This window comes from Hibiscus syriacus, unplaced genomic scaffold, assembly GCF_006381635.1.
Source record: "Hibiscus syriacus cultivar Baekdansim isolate YM2019G1 unplaced genomic scaffold, ASM638163v2 tig00110987_pilon, whole genome shotgun sequence".
Lineage (NCBI taxonomy): Eukaryota > Viridiplantae > Streptophyta > Magnoliopsida > Malvales > Malvaceae > Hibiscus > Hibiscus syriacus.
In genome coordinates, this window is record NW_024062941.1 from 1378461 (window position 1) to 1395401 (window position 16941).

Here is a 16941-nt window from a genome sequence, read left to right on the forward strand (position 1 = left end):
ATGACCCACAAATATTAATGCACTATTTTCTTACATTAATGCAAAAGGGCCACAAATAACGTTAAAAATTGTTATTTGTTATCAAAAATCAAAAATAAATCTTACTAACATTCAAATTCATAATATTTATCAACGATTACTTTTTATTCCCTATAAATGAGAGGAGAACATTGAAGTGAAATTAACTTATTTCTTATTGTTCTCAATTTTCAATTTCTCATATCTCTCACAATTCACAAAATCACAATTACTCATCATCAATTGTGGTCATTGAAGATATTTTTAAAATCCTAAGTAAGTTCATGTTTCCAAAATCTTTTTATTTTTATTTTTATATATTTCTAAATTCTAGGTAAACTTATTATCTTTTTTTTCATAAATTTTGGATATGAAATGTCAAACGTGGATATGTAGATACTTCATCTTTCTTCTAAGTTCAATCATTACGGTGTTGCGAATTTGGCATATAAATACTTCGATCGAGGATCTTCCCATTTACAAGTGTTATTGTTTTTTTCTACATTAGTTGCATCATTATATAATGTTGCCTAAAAAACATTTGTCTGGTAGTGAAAAAAGGAAAAAAAAAACAAAGAGATTATTTAATAGAATCACAAAAGGGAACTCTTGATAAATTCTTTAAAAGTGGAGTAGGAGAGCCTTCTAATAAAAATTTAAATGATATTGTTGGGAATTTAAATAATCTTGATAGTTCTTCAAATTGTACCAATCTAGGTGTTACTGATGCAAATTACCATGATATCCTAAATCATATAGATGGTGACATTTCTAATTTAAATATACATAATCATGCACAAAATGAGTCTAATGTTGAAGATGTTGGGATTGATCAACACTTAGTCCCTGCTGCGGATATTTATGATCCTAGAAATTGGGGTAATCTTGATAATAAATCTAGAGATATTTTAGTTGAAAAGGGGCCTATAAGAAAATTAAATTTGAAATTTCCTTTAGCTAATAATTCTAGGCATTTTCCATATGCTTATTTTTCTAGAAACTTGAGTAATGGAGAGATTAGCAATAGAAAATGGTTAGTCTATTCTAAACATGTGGACAAAGTTTATTGTTTTTGTTGTAAATTGTTTACAAATCAAAACAATAAGAGTTATTTAGCAAATGATGGATTAAATGATTGGAAGCATCTTAGTGAGAGACTCGAACAACATGAAAATAGTATTGAGCATATGACTAACATGAATATTTGGAGTGAATTAAGAGTGAGATTAAAAACTAATCAAGCACTTGATAAAGATTTACAACAAGGAATTTCAAAAGAGAAAGAATGTTGGAGGCAAGTTTTAATAAGAACAGTTTGTGTTGTAAAATGTCTTGCTAAAAATAAATTAGCTTTTCGAGGATCCAGTGAGAAAATTTACGATGAGAATAATGTAAACTTTTTAGGATTAATTGAAATGATTGCTGAATTTGATTTGCCTATTCAAGACCATATTAGACGTATTCAAAATGAAAATATTCATTATCATTATCATTATCATGGTCATAAAATTCAAAATGAACTAATCTCTCTCTTGGCCCATAGTTTTAGAACTTATATTCTAAAGATCATACAGAAGGCAAAATATTTCTCTATTATTCTTAACTGTAACCCTGATGTAAGTCATCAATAACAAATGACTCTAATAGTACGATGCATAAATATGTCAAACAACAAAGTAAAAATAGAAGAGTACTTTTTAGAGTTCTTGAAAGTGGATGATACATTTAGATTGGGGCTTTTTAATGAATTAGTAAATACATTGCAATCTTTAGAGTTGAACGTTGATGATGTGAGGGGCCAAGGATATGACAATGGTTCTAATATGAAAGGAAAACACCAAAGTGTTCAAAAGAGATTGCTTGAAATAAATCCTAGAGCTTTATATATGTCATGCGCTTGTCATAATCTTAATCTTTCTCTTTCTAATATGACACATTCTTGTGTTAAAGCTATTTCATTTTTTTGGGATTGTGCAACGTATATATTCATTGTTCGCAAGTTCTACCAAAAGGTGAAAAATTTTATGTGATAATGTTCCGGAAACTGTGAAATCTTTATCTGATACTCGATGGGAAAATCGAATTAAAAGTGTCAAAGCTGTTAAATGTCATGCTCCTAAAATAAGGTTAGCTTTGTTACAATTATATGAATATTGTGGTAATGATGCAAAAGCAGAAGCAAAATGTTTAGCTAGTGCCCTTCAAAGTTTTGAATTCTTACTTGGAATGGTTATCTGGTATGATATTTTATTTGCTATCAACTCGGTGAGTAAGAAATTACAATCTAAATCAATGTGCATTGATACTACCATAAAGGAGTTGGAATGTGTAATGTCATATTTTGAAAACTATAGAAATAAGGGGTTCGAAGCTAGTATAGATATTGCTAAAAGTCTTACATTAGATATGGACATAGAGCCAATTTTTCCGACAAAGAGTCGTATTTTTAGAAAAAGACAATTTGATGAGAATGACCATGATGAAGAAATGCAATCAGCAGAAGAGTCTTTCAAAGTTAATTATTTTTTTGTTGTTGTTGATATGGTGATCGCTTCCTTGAAAGATAGATTTGAGCAGTTAAAGATTTTTGAAAATTATTTTAGCTTTTTAATTGATTCTACAAGGTTGAAGTCATCGGATGACAATAAATTAAAAGAATGTTGCAATAATTTTAAGATTATTTTTTCTCATAATAATTTGTCGGATGTTGATGCAGATGATTTTTTTCTGAAATGAAAGTGTTGCAATTGACTTTACCAAATGTATTTTTGTCAGCGCTTGAAGTTCTTGAGTTTGTTGAAGCTAGAGATTGTTATCCTAATGTTTCAATTGCTTATCGAATCTTATTAACAATGCCGGTAACGGTAGCATCCGCGGAAAGAAATTTTTTAAAACTGAAATTATTGAAGAATTACTTGAGGTCAACAATGTCACAAAAAAGATTGAATGAGCTAACTATGTTATATATTGAGAAAAATATATTGGAAAACATTGATGTTAATACTATCGTCAATGATTTTGCATTAAGAAATGCTCGAAGGCAATGCTTTTTTATAAGTATTTATATGCTTAAATATGTTTTTGACATTTTTGATATTGTAATGAATTAATATTTATTTAATTTAATAAAAAATTAATTAAGATTTTATATTGCATATTTTTTTAATTTTTTTTAAATTAGGGCCATTTTTTTAGTTTTGCGAGCCAAGAAAAAGTCAGGACCGGCCCTGCTTACCGGGAAGGGAACAGAGCGGTGGATGCAGTGGCGAAGCACCGGAAGCTTTAATGAATACTGTCCAAGATGACATGGCTGGTTTGATTATATTCAAATTCCAACAAAACCAATCTATGCTTGAGAGGAAAGGGAACATACATACACTTATTATTTGAACAAAACATTTATCTGCAATACAAAAGATGGGAATGGGATCTTGTTTTATTTCTAGACTTCATATAACACTCCCATATTTATCTGCAAATGTAGGTAGCTTTGCATCTATACTGGATATGTAGGGCATAGAAAACCGGAAAAACTGAAAGAAAAGCTTAGTTTCAGGGGTAAGATTGCATACTTGATCACCGTTACAGGGGTTGGGGGCGTGTCTGGACTATATAAATATCTTTTCCAAGAGCACATCCTTCCACATCCTGTGGGCACCCAAACTTCCGCTCCAGGAAAAATCCAACTGTGCACAGACGCTGACTAAGCTGTTGACGGAATATTGGATCAACCGTCAACGGTTTTTTGCTGTAGTCTACTGTCAAATGGACTACTTCCCCATCAGCAGGACCTGCGTCTGATACCACCATCTCCTCACTGAAATTTGCAAATGCAAGTGTTTTCACTACCCCATCAAACTTCCCGGAAGATACACGCCAGGGTGTGCCCCTAGTTCCAGATGCAAGGGTTTCACCAAGCCCTGGTGCAATCTCAGCCTCAACATTGTTATGGTCACGATCCGTTGGGCTGAGCGTGTGAAGTACAAATGAATAATCAGGTGAAAGCATTTCTTGAACCAGGATTGCCATTGTTGCATCTTTCTGCGACACACCAGCAGCTCGGCGACTTAGTACTGCTCTTCGAGTATAGAGTGAGGCCCATACTTGGCTAACAGCGCTGGCAAAAACAGTTGGATTGGAAGGACTGACATTTGGGATTGATTCATAAAGTCCAGCAGCTGACATCCCTGCCAAATCCTCAACATTTGCACTTGAACGAACAATTAGGCGTGCATTGCCTGGAAACTCCCTAATTATGCTATCAATTATGTCTTGTGGGGGCTGTAGGGAAGATACCAGCTGCTGGAGTTGGTGGCATAATTTGTCGAGCTCACCACCTTCTAAACCTGCTGTTTCAATCTTTTCTTGAAGAGACACGAATGTTTCCATGGATTTGTTTTGTTCTAAAGCCCATTCCATGGAGCCAAATGGTATAACTACTCCAGCAGGAACACGAAATGAAGCTGGCACCCCTAGGTCACTGTAGACTGCCATATAGAAACCAAAAAAGAAAAATGCAAAACACCACCATTTAAATGTATAATTTATAACACAGAAGATTATGCTCCATAAAACTGATAACCAAAGAATTTATTAAAACAAATAGGTGGACTTTTTTTTTTTGATAAGAAGTGGAGACTCGTTTTTTTTTTTTTGATAGAATAATGGCCTCATTAAAAAACCCCTTCTAATCCTTCATGTTATGTGAGTAACATGAAGGATTAAGGAAGAAGGAAAAGAATGCCTAGAAAATTTTATTCATAAAAACAATAATACATAGGTAGTGCCCAAAAGACTCCAAAACCTCCAAATGAAGAACATAAGACTTAACTCCAAAACCTTACAACACAGAATATAACATTTCCTACAAAACAACATAACCAATATAAACCAAGAATCACCCTATCCCATCTTTAGCTAGTTTATCAGCTTCCCAGTTTGCCGCTCTCAAAATATGCTTTATAATAATATCCTTTCTTGCCAACAGCGCAACTATATCGTTCACCAAGGATAGAAACAAAGGGGGGCATAAGCCCGGATTCTTGATCCACTTCAAAGCATTAATTGAGTCAGTTTCCAGAATAAACCTCTTATTAAGAACATAACCTTGCTCTTCCATAAGACACAGCCCCCTCTTAATCGCCAACAACTCTGCCATGATAGGAGGACCTCCCCCTACTGGTTCAGAGAACCACTGAAGCAACACACCTTTAGTATCCCGAACCAGACCACCAATACCTCCTTTATCCCAACCCGAAACCATCGCTCCATCAACATTTAGCTTTAAGAACCCATCCGGGGGAGGAACCCAACAAGAAGATTGAGAGCAGTCCTGTCGTTTCTTTTCCCTCGAATCGGCAAGTTTTAAATCACCTACTAGTGAATCTAAAGGAATAACCACATCGTTGAACCTTGCAACAAACCAGGAAGCTACTCTAAATCGAATGATGAAAAACAATCTGACCAAATCCAGCTTTCCATTCTGAAAGATAATTTCATTTCTACATTTCCACACTGACCACATCACTGCCCTTGGAATGAACTTCCAGATCGAAGATTTAGGTATTAAATCATCCCACAAAATGAAAAAATCAGTGATATGCTTTGGAATCACCAAAGACACATTCCACATTTTCAAAAATGTTGACCACAAGCCCCACACTATCTTACAATGCAGAAATAAATGTGAAACTGATTCCACTTCACTACCACACAATACACAGATGATCAATAATCTCTGTCACTCCTATCTTCACTAATTCCTCTTTAACAGGCAATCTCTGATGTGCTACTTGCCAAACAAACGTTTCCACCCTTGGAGGTGCAATCCCTACCCAAATATGCTTATCCCAATTTTGCTGATTCTGCCCAGACTCGTCTTGATCAATGAAGGCGTTGATACAAGATTTCGCTGTATAACATCCCTCTCCATTCCCTAACCAAATCCAACAATCATCTACATCAGTAAATAGGGATATATTATTCAACATAGCAATCAACTGTAACCATTGCTCAAATTCCCAATCAACCAAATTTCTTCTCAATTGGATGTCCCACACCCACCCCGAGTCATTATTCTCCCCAAACTCCATCACTTTGCCCTCTTTATTGTTAGAAAGAACAAAAAGTCTAGGGAACAGAACTTTCAAAGGAACTTCCCCCAACCAAACGTCATTCCAAAACTCCACAGCTACACCATTCCCCATCTTCAAACGCATATTTCGTCTAACGCAATCCCCAAAACCATCATTGTTGAAGAAACTTTTAACCACACCTTTCCAAATCCACGATGCACGACCTGTCCAGGAATTCCCCGTCATAATGGAATTTGAGTCCATATTATAAACACCACACACCACTCTCTTCCACCAAGACCTCTTTTCTGATGCAAACTTCCATACCCATTTCCCTAACAAAGCTCTGTTCAACAGTGATAAGTTTGGGATCCCTAAACCCCCCAATTTTTTTGATTTAGTAACCAACTTCCAGTTGACCCAATGGATTTTTTTCTTATCCGCCGAACCCCCCCACAGAAATGCAACCATGATAGAATTAAGTTTTAGTAACACAGAAGCTGGAATTCTGAAAATGGACAGAAAATAGACGGGGAGAGAGCAGAGTACCGATTTAACCACACCACCCTTCCTGCTAACGACAAGGAATTAGCCATCCACCCACTCAATTTCGCATTAAATCTCGCCACTATTGGTTCCCACATAGCAGCCGAGTTCCTCCTATGCCCCAAAGGTAAGCCTAAATAATCTGATGGAAGATAACCCACCGAGCATCCAATATCATTTGCCCAAGTAGCCAACTCTCCATCCTCAACATTAATACCATAATAAAACCCCCTAAGATGTTCCATAATAAAATAGGTGGAATTTTAAACAAAATATATCTTTGATTTCGTATAGTACTTCATCAGCCTCAATTATTTGTCATAAGAAAAAGATATTGTTTTTTGGTATGAATCATGAGTGCTCCTCGCCTATCTGTTTAACAGTCTAAGCAGAGACTAATCCTTTTGAGCAGGGTTGGACCACAAGGATGGCAAAGTTCTCCCATCAAGTATTTTGTTGAACATTACTCATATATGATACTTCTTATGATCAAAGAATCCGAAGTTAGGTTCCAAGAAAAAAAAATGTTACCCTTATCAGAAACTGCCGCCAAGGAAGCTAAGCGACCACAGGCTGCTGCCTTTGCCCCTGAAGTTTGTGCATCTGCATCAGCAAGCAGTATAATTCCTGAAGAAGAACTACCCTGTATGAAAAAGAAAAATCATTATCAGTTTGATGAATATCATAAAAAATAACAGTGAGATCGCTGGCTTCCTGTAATTTAACATGGAAGAGAGCAAAACTTACCTGATTAATGACCAATGCAGAAGAATCATGTGGTCCACGCACTTTAACAGCAGATGAACTATTAGTTGAAAGATTTTTGGAAACAGAATCAGCATCATGTTCATCTAAAGGACAAAGACTTATGTTCACGCCACTTGATGATGCGTCCAGTCTTCAAGAGTTCAAAAAAATAAATAAATAAATAACATTCAAGTATCAGATTGAATAGTACACAGCTAACTCTCAATATTTGATTGATTCGAAAAAAAAGTTTATTATACTGAGGTAAAGTTCAGAAACAACCTCACATATTTTCCTTGGAGCTTTTGTATATAGGAAACTTTTTCTTCATCTTCACATGTAACGAAAACAACCTTTTCCTGTACAAAAACTTGTACTTTTATCAGTCTGTCAGACTAATAAATAATTCTATCACAAAACCTATAATAAAATTAGGGTAAAGTACACAAATGGTCACTGAACTATACCAAAATGATATTTTTGGTCACTAAATTTTTGAAGTTACAAATTGGTCACTGCACGTTACAAAATAATGATAAATTTCGATAAGTTTAAGGACCATTTTGTAACAGTTCGATAAGTTAATAACCATTTTGTAGTAGTTTGATAAAGTCTAATGACCATTTTGTAACTTCCAGAATATCAATGACCAAAAAGATAACTTCAACATAGTCTAATGACCATTTGTGTACTTTACCCATAAAATTAATATCATAAGAGGAAGGAACTTGCTTGTCGGGCCCTAACACCAAGATGAGATAAGTGAGGCAGCTCCTGCAAAAGCACGACTCCAGCAATATTAGATCCAGCTGCTGTCACCTGCGGCACAAAAATTAGATTACATGACCATTTTGCTTGGATACGAGAAAATGGAAAATAACATTCAACGCTCGAAACAAATAGCTAATTAAAAACCATCACAAACCTCCTCATCTCCATCAGCTTTATTAACCACAAGAATAACAGGTCCTTCTAAAGATGAAGGCAGTGATCCAGGTATAATGTTCTCAACCTGAAGCAACACTAATTTTACATCATACAAACTCAGAAATTTGCAGAGGTATACAAGTAACTAAAAGGGCACAATTTCACATGTTGGAACAATTATATTTCACATTACCAGATGATAAAGTTAAAAGCATCATATTCTTACAACTTGAGTTTGGTGCAAGACATGCTAGTAATATGCATTCGGCCCTTTATATTTTTGGTTGCGTAATTGTCCTTTTCTGGGGGAGACTTGTCCAAAATCTAGTGGGCTAAAGTAAAATATTCCATTTGGGTAATAATCATCAAAAAAGAGTTTTGAAAATCATCGAATTTTGAATTATTTATATATTTTTAAGTTCTAAATCCATGAACTAAATAAGCATACCAAGTCCAGTCATTACCACATAATACTTCTAGTTTTGAGATTAGGTAAAAGATTTTTAAATCCAACTAAGAATTTTCAGATAGAAGTTAAACATTTTAGTGCGCCTATAACAGGGATAGTTGCAATTAGGACAATGATCTGCATGTCTCATTACCCAAACTTATTTTCAACAGAAAAAGCATAACTAGGACTTGCTTCCTAATGTAATTTGCTGCCTTGTTGACATAATGATGTGTTTATGGATTCAGAAGGAACGGAATGAGAGAAAAATTGCAAATAATATTGTTGTGCTGAGATGAAGTCACATTAAAGTGATTGAGGTACCTGAACCAATGTTCCAGACACCACTCCTGGAACAAGGACATCCCACCCTTCAAAACCAAGTGCTGTTCTAACAGCTTTCAAAAGAAGTGAACAAAGTTTTGAAACCTGAAAGATCACCCTACAAAACTTTCCAGTTAGGAAAATAGAAACCGGTAAATTATGCACAAGTAAAATGAATTCTTCCATACAATTTAGATAGAAAAATCACAAACATAAAAGAGTATAGCATTCATGGATCCATCAGAAAGATAAATGTCACCATACCCAGCCCGAATCTCAGATTCAGCATATGTCCTTACACTGTTCTCTGGAATTCCAAGAGCTTTCCCGAGCATCTTCAAGATTAAAAAAAAATCTCAAGATTCCAGTTACTTCATCTATAAACCTTAAATTAATTACAGATGATATAAAGTTGTACCATTGGAGGTTGCAACATTCAGGAAGAAACTGATCTATACATTGAAAATTGCATATCCATCCAGAGTTTATCAGATATAACCACTAAAGGTTATGGTATAAACAGCAGGTATGTACATATACAAAAGTTTCATCATATAGTACAAAAATTTGCTTTTCACAAGAATATTTCTTTACCTGAACTTTTTGAGGGAATAATTGCAGGAGGACTTCAGAATATTCCTCAGTCAGTCTCCTTGTTCTGTCAAGTGTAGCTTTGAGTCTTAACGCCCAGATTCTTTTTCCATCTTCACTTCCTTTATAATAAACAAAGGGGGCCAAGAAAAATAAATAAATCTATGTAAGTAGAGCTACTCTACTAACCAAGCAAACGTTTCCAAATTCAAGAGAAAAAAGGACAAGAGAGGTACCTTCCTTCTCAAAGAGACCTTTCTCTTGCCAGGCAGTAAGCTCATTTTCAATAGCAGCACATTCTTCTGGTTTCCAACCGGATAAACTAAGCTGATTAACACCAACAATTAAGACACCCAGTGGATCATTCCAGGAGCTTATATTCTTTGATTCCAGATTATCTGCAAACCAATTGGCTCCTCCCATAGCTTCAAGCATGTTGAGCAACCTAATTCAATGCAAGTCAGTACTGCATGAATGAGAAAAATGGAGAGAAAAAGAGCAAAAAACTAAAGCTAAAATATATTGTGAAAATATGTCGTGATTTAAACGAGTAGAAAAGAAGCTTTTGTTCATCCTAAATTCTGAGTTCTAACTTACTTAGGATTAGGTTTATCTGGTTAAAAGATAAGATGAGTTTTCTTAGGATATTTGGTTAAGAAAAAGATATCTACTTGAATTCTACTTTTTTTAATTCTTAGTATATAAAAGTAGGCTGATTCTTTTATTTTTGAAACAATACAATACAGAATCTCCTCTTTTCATTTGAAATCTCTCTTTTTTTGCTTTTTGAATTTCCTTTCCTTTCTTCTTAGAATATTCACATGGGGCTAGGTTATCACCATCAGAAAATCACGGAAAATCCAACCACTCCTATCCTAAACAGCATATTCAATGACAACAAACTGATGCTGGCCGAATTCATCAGCCCACAATACTTGAGAGATCAGCCGCTATTTCTTTTGTCGCCTACAATAGTAGAGCAAAATCCTGAATAGTCGATTCTGGAGCTTCTGATCACATGACTGGGGATCTAATTGTATTTTATAAATACATCTCACAACCTAATCTCTCCACAATTTGAACAGTCGACGGATCAATCTCTAAAGTGGAAGGGATTGGATCAGTTCAATTAGGAAATGACCTTCTTCTATCCTTTGTCCTTTATGTTCCCAAATTGGCTTGCAATCTGCTTTCCATAAATAAATTATCTAGTGATTTGAACTGTCACTAAATTCTATTCCAACTTTTTTGAATTTCAGGCAGTGAATTTAGGGAGGCTGATTGGCAGTGCTGAATTTTGTGGTGACCTTTACTTCCTCAAAGGGAACTCTCCTCTACATGGACAAGTTAATTCAAGTTGTGTAATCAACTATGTTCCTGCAACTTCTTTTAATTCTATTGTTTTAGATCCAATTATGTTATGGCATTTTCGTCTTGGTTATCCAAACTTTGATTATCTTGCAAAACTATTTCTCACCTGTTTATTAATAAAAGAACCAAAGACCATTTCCTGGGGAATCTATCAACTTGCCAAACATACTCACCATGTATATCATAGCATCAAATACACATATTCCCATCCATTTTCCATAATATATAGTGACCTTTGGGGACCTTCGCATGCCAAAATAATTGATGAGGCTCATTTGTTTCTCATGAAAGATAAATCTAAAACATAAAGTTTATTCAAATCCTTTTACACTATGATTCATACCCAATTTCAATGCCACATCCAAATCCTAAAAACAGACAATGGAAGTGATTATTCTACAAACACTTTAAGGTCATACTGTAAAGAAAAAGGAATTATCCGTGAGTTCTTATGTCAATACACCTCAACGAAACAGGATAGCTGAAAGGAAAGACCAACATTTATTAGAATTAGTCAGATCTCTAATGTTCACTCATAATGTTCCTATATATTATGAGGGAAGCCATTCTTACCACTACATACCTATAAATAGGATGCCTAGTAGAGTGTTGAAATTCCAAAAACCTCGTGAAGTCCTCCAATATTTCCCCATGTTGAGTTTTTTCTTATGAACTTTCACTTAAAATTTTTGGTTGCACCACCTATGTTCACATTCACTAAATTGATTCTAAATCTATAAAATGTGTGTTAAAATTTGAAAGATATAAAATGTGTTAAAACTGTTGTGGTAAAAGCTTCACAAGGATTAAGTCTCCAATGGAGAACTCTCGATGTCGCCTATTCTCGTCCGCCCATTTCTTCATCTTCTTCCGTGCTTTCTCCAAACATGCGCGGGCGATGTCGGCATTCTCCTCCCATGACTTAGCCATCTTGGCGGCCCCGGGACTCTTACCCTCGTCAAGTGGCATTGTCAGTGTGTGCGGCGTGAGCGGTTGTTGTCCGGTCGCAAGCTCAAACGGACTCCGGCCTGTGGCTTCACTCCGCTGCAAGTTATAAGAGAATTGGGCGACGTCTAGCAATTTAGCCCAATCTCGCTGGTTAGTACTCACAAAGTGCCGCAAATAACACTCCAACAAAGCGTTCACCCGTTCAGTCTGCCTATCAGTTTGAGGATGAAAGCTTGTGGAGAAATTTAACTCGGTTCCAAGGAGCTTGAACAATTCCGTCCATAAGAGTCCGGTGAATTGAGGGTCTCGATCACTAATGATGCTCCTTGGTAAGCCCCAATGCTTCACGACATTCTTGAAGAATGCTCGTGCGGCCTCCTCTGCAGTGCAATCCTTGGGGCATGGTATGAAAGTCCCATACTTAGAAAATCGGTCCACGACGACCATGATCGAACCGTATCCCTCGGACTTGGGTAATGCACTAATGAAATCCAAGGTGATCACATCCCAAGGTCTTTGGGGGACTGGTAAAGGTTCCAGTAATCCCGCCGGCTGTCGGTTCTCCACTTTGTCTTGTTGGCACACAAGACAAGTCTTCACGTAAAGCTCCATGCTATCCTTCATATGGGGCCAAAAGTATGCCGTCTCTAGTAATGCCATAGTGCGCTTTTGACCCGGATGACCAGCCCACTTGGTGTCGTGGCACTCTTTGATAAGATTCGCCTTAAGTTGTCCCACTTTGGAACATAGATTTGCCGTCCCTTGTTGTAGAGTAGACCGTCCTCTACCCAAAACCATTGGGTTTTGCCATCGCTAGCCAGCTTTACTAATTCTCTTGCCATTGGATCTTGCTTAAGGCCCTCCTTGATGCGTTCCAACACGGTTCCCTTGGCTAGAGAGATCGCGGCGAGCTCCGCCTTTCGACTTAAGGCATCGGCTACAACGTTGGCTTTGCCCGGCTTGTATTCCAACGTGTAGTCGAACTCGGCTAGAAAGTCTTGCCACCTAGCTTGTTTTGGTGATAGCTTCTTCTGGGTCTGAAAGTAACCCGTCGCCACGTTGTCGGTCTTGATGTTGAAATGCGCGCCGAGTAAGTAATGTCTCCATACCCGCAAGCAATGGATGATGGCCGTCATCTCCTTTTCTTGCACCGTGTACTGCCTCTCAGTGTCATTTAGCTTGCGGCTCTCAAATGCTATCGGATGCCCCTCTTGCATTAATACTCCCCCGATAGCGAAGTCAGATGCATCTGTATGCACCTCGAATGGCATGGTAAAGTCGGGTAAGGCCAAGACAAGTTCTTGGCTAACTGCTGCCTTTAGGTTCTCAAAGGCCTTCTGACATTGTTCGGACCACTCCCACGCCTTAAATTTCTTGAGTAGGTCCGTCAATGGTGATGCTCGCGCCGAATAACCCTGTATAAACCGGCAATAATAATTTACTAGACCAAGGAAGGACCTCATCTCACTTACCTTGGTCGGTGGCTCCCACTCGGTTATGGCTTTGATTTTGCTCCCGTCCATGAATAGCTTCCCGTGGCCGATTACATGTCCAAGGAAGTGTACTTCCTCGGTGGCAAACGTGCACTTTTCCCTCTTGACGTACAACTCGTTTTCTCGAAGTATCTTGAACACAATCCTCAAGTGGTCTACATGTTCCCCAATAGAGTTACTGTATACCACGATATCGTCCAAGTACACCACCATGAACTGGTCCAAGTACGGTTGGAAGAGCTTGTTCATGAGCGTGCAAAACGTTGCCGGTGCATTGGTTAGACCAAAGGGCATGACCAACCACTCGTACGATCCGTATCGGGTGATGCATGCGGTCTTTAGCTCGTCGCCTTCTGCTATTCGAACTTGGTAGTAGCCTTTTTGCAAGTCCATCTTTATGTACACCTTGGCTCCTCCAAGTCTGTCAAATAAATCGGCAATCAAAGGGATCGAGTAGCGATTTTTAATGGTTACCTTGTTAAGTGCCCGGTAATCGACACACATGCACAACGACCCATCGTGCTTCTTTTGGAAGAGTACTGGTGCGCCATACGGTGCCTTCGAAGGTCGAATCATTCCCATATCGACTAGCTCTTTGAGTTGCCTTCGAAGTTTCTTAAGTTCGGGTGGAGCCATTCGATAGGGTGCCAAGGCTGGCGGCTTGGCACCTGGTTCCAACTTGATCTTGTGATCCACCTCACGCCTTGGGGGAAGTTTATTTGGTAACTCGGGCGGCATCACATCCTTGTTATCCTCTAGGACTTCACGGATGATCAATGGTAGGTCATCCATTTTCTCGATCTCGTCATCTTCCTTTAGCATGGCCAAGTAAGTAATGTCCCCTTTCTTGATGCCTTTACCAAGTTGTATGGCCGAGAGTTGTGTGGCATCTCGACCTTGCTCTTTCGGTGCCTCGACCGTGGGGATCATGCAAGGAGACCCTTTCTCCAAGATGCAAACAGAACTAAAGGAAGGCATAGGGATAACGGTTACCTGTCGGAGAAAGTCCAACCCCAAAACGACTTTAAAGTCATCCATGGGAATGACAGAAAAGTTCACTTGGCCCTTCCAAGTGCCTAAGCGTAGCTCGACCCCTCGTGCCACGCCATGGAGTGGTACAGCTTGTGTGTTTACCGTCTTGAGCCATCCTGTGCTCCCAGTGTACTTTAGGCCCAAATGGTTGGCTTCGTCTTTAGACACGAAATTGTGGGTAGCTCCCGTGTCCACCATGGCTCTTGTCGGCTTCTCGTTAATCACCGCTTCCACATACATGAGCCCATTACTCGATGTTGGTGTCAATGGGTTGGCCTTCAAGGCGTTTAGAGCTTGGAGTGACCCCATCTCGGCTTGAGACTCTGTGTCTTGACGATCGACGATGGCAGACAATGAACCAAGTTTGGGACAGCTACTCATCGGATGCGGTCCTTTACACAAGAAGCATCCTCCTTTGGGAACGAAGGCCTTTTTCTTCTCTTCATAGTCCCTTCGGCCCGGACGTCGATCACGATCTCCCTCTTTAGCTTGTGGCCTTCGGTGATCTCGGTCTCGGTTGCCTTGGTTGTTCTCCAGCCGTTCTCCCCCACCTCTGGCTGGATATTTATCCTTGTTCTTCGCCGCATTGGTGTGGGAGTAGGGTTGGAAGTCGACGAGTGACTCGGCGATGGCAATGGCCTCATCAACCGTTTTAATGTCCCGACGGTGCATCTCTTGCTTGGCCCATCCTTGTAGTCCGTCAATGAAATAGAACAAGAGATCCTCCTCGGACATATTGGGAATTTGAAGCATAAGGGTTGTGAATTCTTTTACATAGTCCCGCATAGTACCCCGTTGCTTCAACTCCCGCAATCTCTTGCGAGCCTCATAGACCACATTCTCGGGATAGAAGTGCTTCTTGAGTTCTTTCTTGAACTCATCCCACGTATCTAACCGACAAGCCCCTCGCTCAATGTCGGCATGTTTCCTACGCCACCATAACATAGCAGTATCGGAAAGATATAAAGCAGCGGTCTTTACCTTAGCCGTCTCGTCGTTAAGGCCGATTCCCTCGAAGTATTGTTCCATCCGCCATAGGTAGTTTTCGACTTCCTTGGCGTCCCTTGCCCCGTTGAACCCTTGCGGCTTGGGGCACTCGACCCTCGGGTTGGAGATGGTGATGTTAGCACTCCCGCTAACGGCGGCTCTCTTGCAGAGCGTCACGTCCTCCCGCATCCCCTCGATGCTTTCACGTAAGGATTGGATCATATCTTCTAGTCGTATGAACCGAACTTCTACCTCATTGCTAGTCTCTTCGGCACTCCCCTTGAGCGCGTCAACTTGCTCCAAGACATGGTCCTCCAGCGTCTTGAAGTCATGTTGGACCCTCTCCAGCCTCTCCCCGAATTCTGCCACCATCGGTTCTAGTGAGCTCCCCTCGCGGGCTTTAGTCTGGTCCCTTTTTTTCTTCTGGTTGGTGGGTTCAGCTTCTCTCCCACGTTCCTCAGTAACAGTCGACTCGTTGGTGCTCTTCTTCGGGTTGGTGGGTGCAGTTTCTTTCCCACGTCCCTCGGTAGCAGTCGACTCGTTCGAGTTCCCGGTCATTCCTACAAGACACGTGCACGATATTGATGCTTTAACTGGCTCTGATACCAACTGTCACGGACTTAATCGCTCAATAAGCCTCGTGCGGCCTTAGCTCCTTTTCGCCCCTCGCGATAGCTAAGTCAGCCTCACTCGAACTCGTGCTAGTGAAAGGATTGGCAAGGAAACAAAGAAGAAAGGAAAGAACTTAGAGAGAGCTTGTTGAATTCTTGAATGCTTACAACTCATGGATGATTTACAAATGAGGATTCTACACCTATTTATAGCATCCCACCTCCTCAATGGACGGTGGAGATTGATTTGATCCTACGGTAGGGAGAGATTCTCTAGAATTCTCCATTATTTCCTACCTAACATGGAAGACTCTAGAATGCTTCTAGAATATGTACAAGTCTTGAGTGTACTAGAATAATCTACACTATTCTATCAACCTCCAAGACCAAATGTGGCCCAACATAGCCCAAAGTGTGGGAAAAAGCCCAAGTTCGTGACATACTGCTCAATAAGAAACGATCAAGCCTTACCCAAGTAGTGATTTCTCTATTACTACCCCAAGTGAAAGTGCCGCCTACCATAGGGAGATCTATTAAATTCGATTGTTGCAGAAAATTCCTTAGCAGACCCATTGAATGCCAATTTTGAGAAGCACCAATCTTCTCCTCTTGTTCGAGATAAGCATTAAAATCTCCCCCAATGCAAACTGGCAGATCAACCAAGAGAACATAACTCAACAACTGCCTGAAAAATTCCTCTTTTTCTTCCTCTACAGAAGGAACGTACACATTAATGAAAACACACTCCACTTTAGACACCTTGAACTTCCCTGTTAACACCTGAAATCTGCTGTGATTAGACACCTCGTTAACCTCATAAACAT

The 16941-nt window shown here is 39.0% G+C and overlaps 1 protein-coding gene across 4 annotated transcripts in view; it reads right to left on the reverse strand.

Moving 5' to 3' along the window:
* Positions 1-3531: 3531 nt before the first annotated feature.
* The window catches only part of LOC120148829 (phosphoglucan, water dikinase, chloroplastic-like), a 40286-nt gene continuing 26876 nt past the window's right edge, over positions 3532-16941 (reverse strand). Inside the window, exons 10-19 of one of the 4 annotated variants that reach the window (XM_039161833.1) lie at positions 9912-10120; positions 9679-9797; positions 9349-9419; positions 9085-9202; positions 8311-8397; positions 8118-8204; positions 7668-7744; positions 7386-7536; positions 7170-7281; positions 3532-4508 (exon numbers count right to left, since the gene is read on the reverse strand). In XM_039161833.1, the coding sequence (XP_039017764.1) occupies positions 3601-4508; positions 7170-7281; positions 7386-7536; positions 7668-7744; positions 8118-8204; positions 8311-8397; positions 9085-9202; positions 9349-9419; positions 9679-9797; positions 9912-10120 (1939 nt within the window). In that variant the 3' untranslated portion in view covers positions 3532-3600. Of the gene's footprint in view, positions 4509-7169; positions 7295-7385; positions 7537-7667; positions 7745-8117; positions 8205-8310; positions 8398-9084; positions 9203-9348; positions 9420-9678; positions 9798-9911; positions 10121-16941 lie in introns of all 4 variants that reach the window. The other 3 variants (XM_039161834.1, XM_039161837.1, XM_039161835.1) reach the window with 3 other exon arrangements.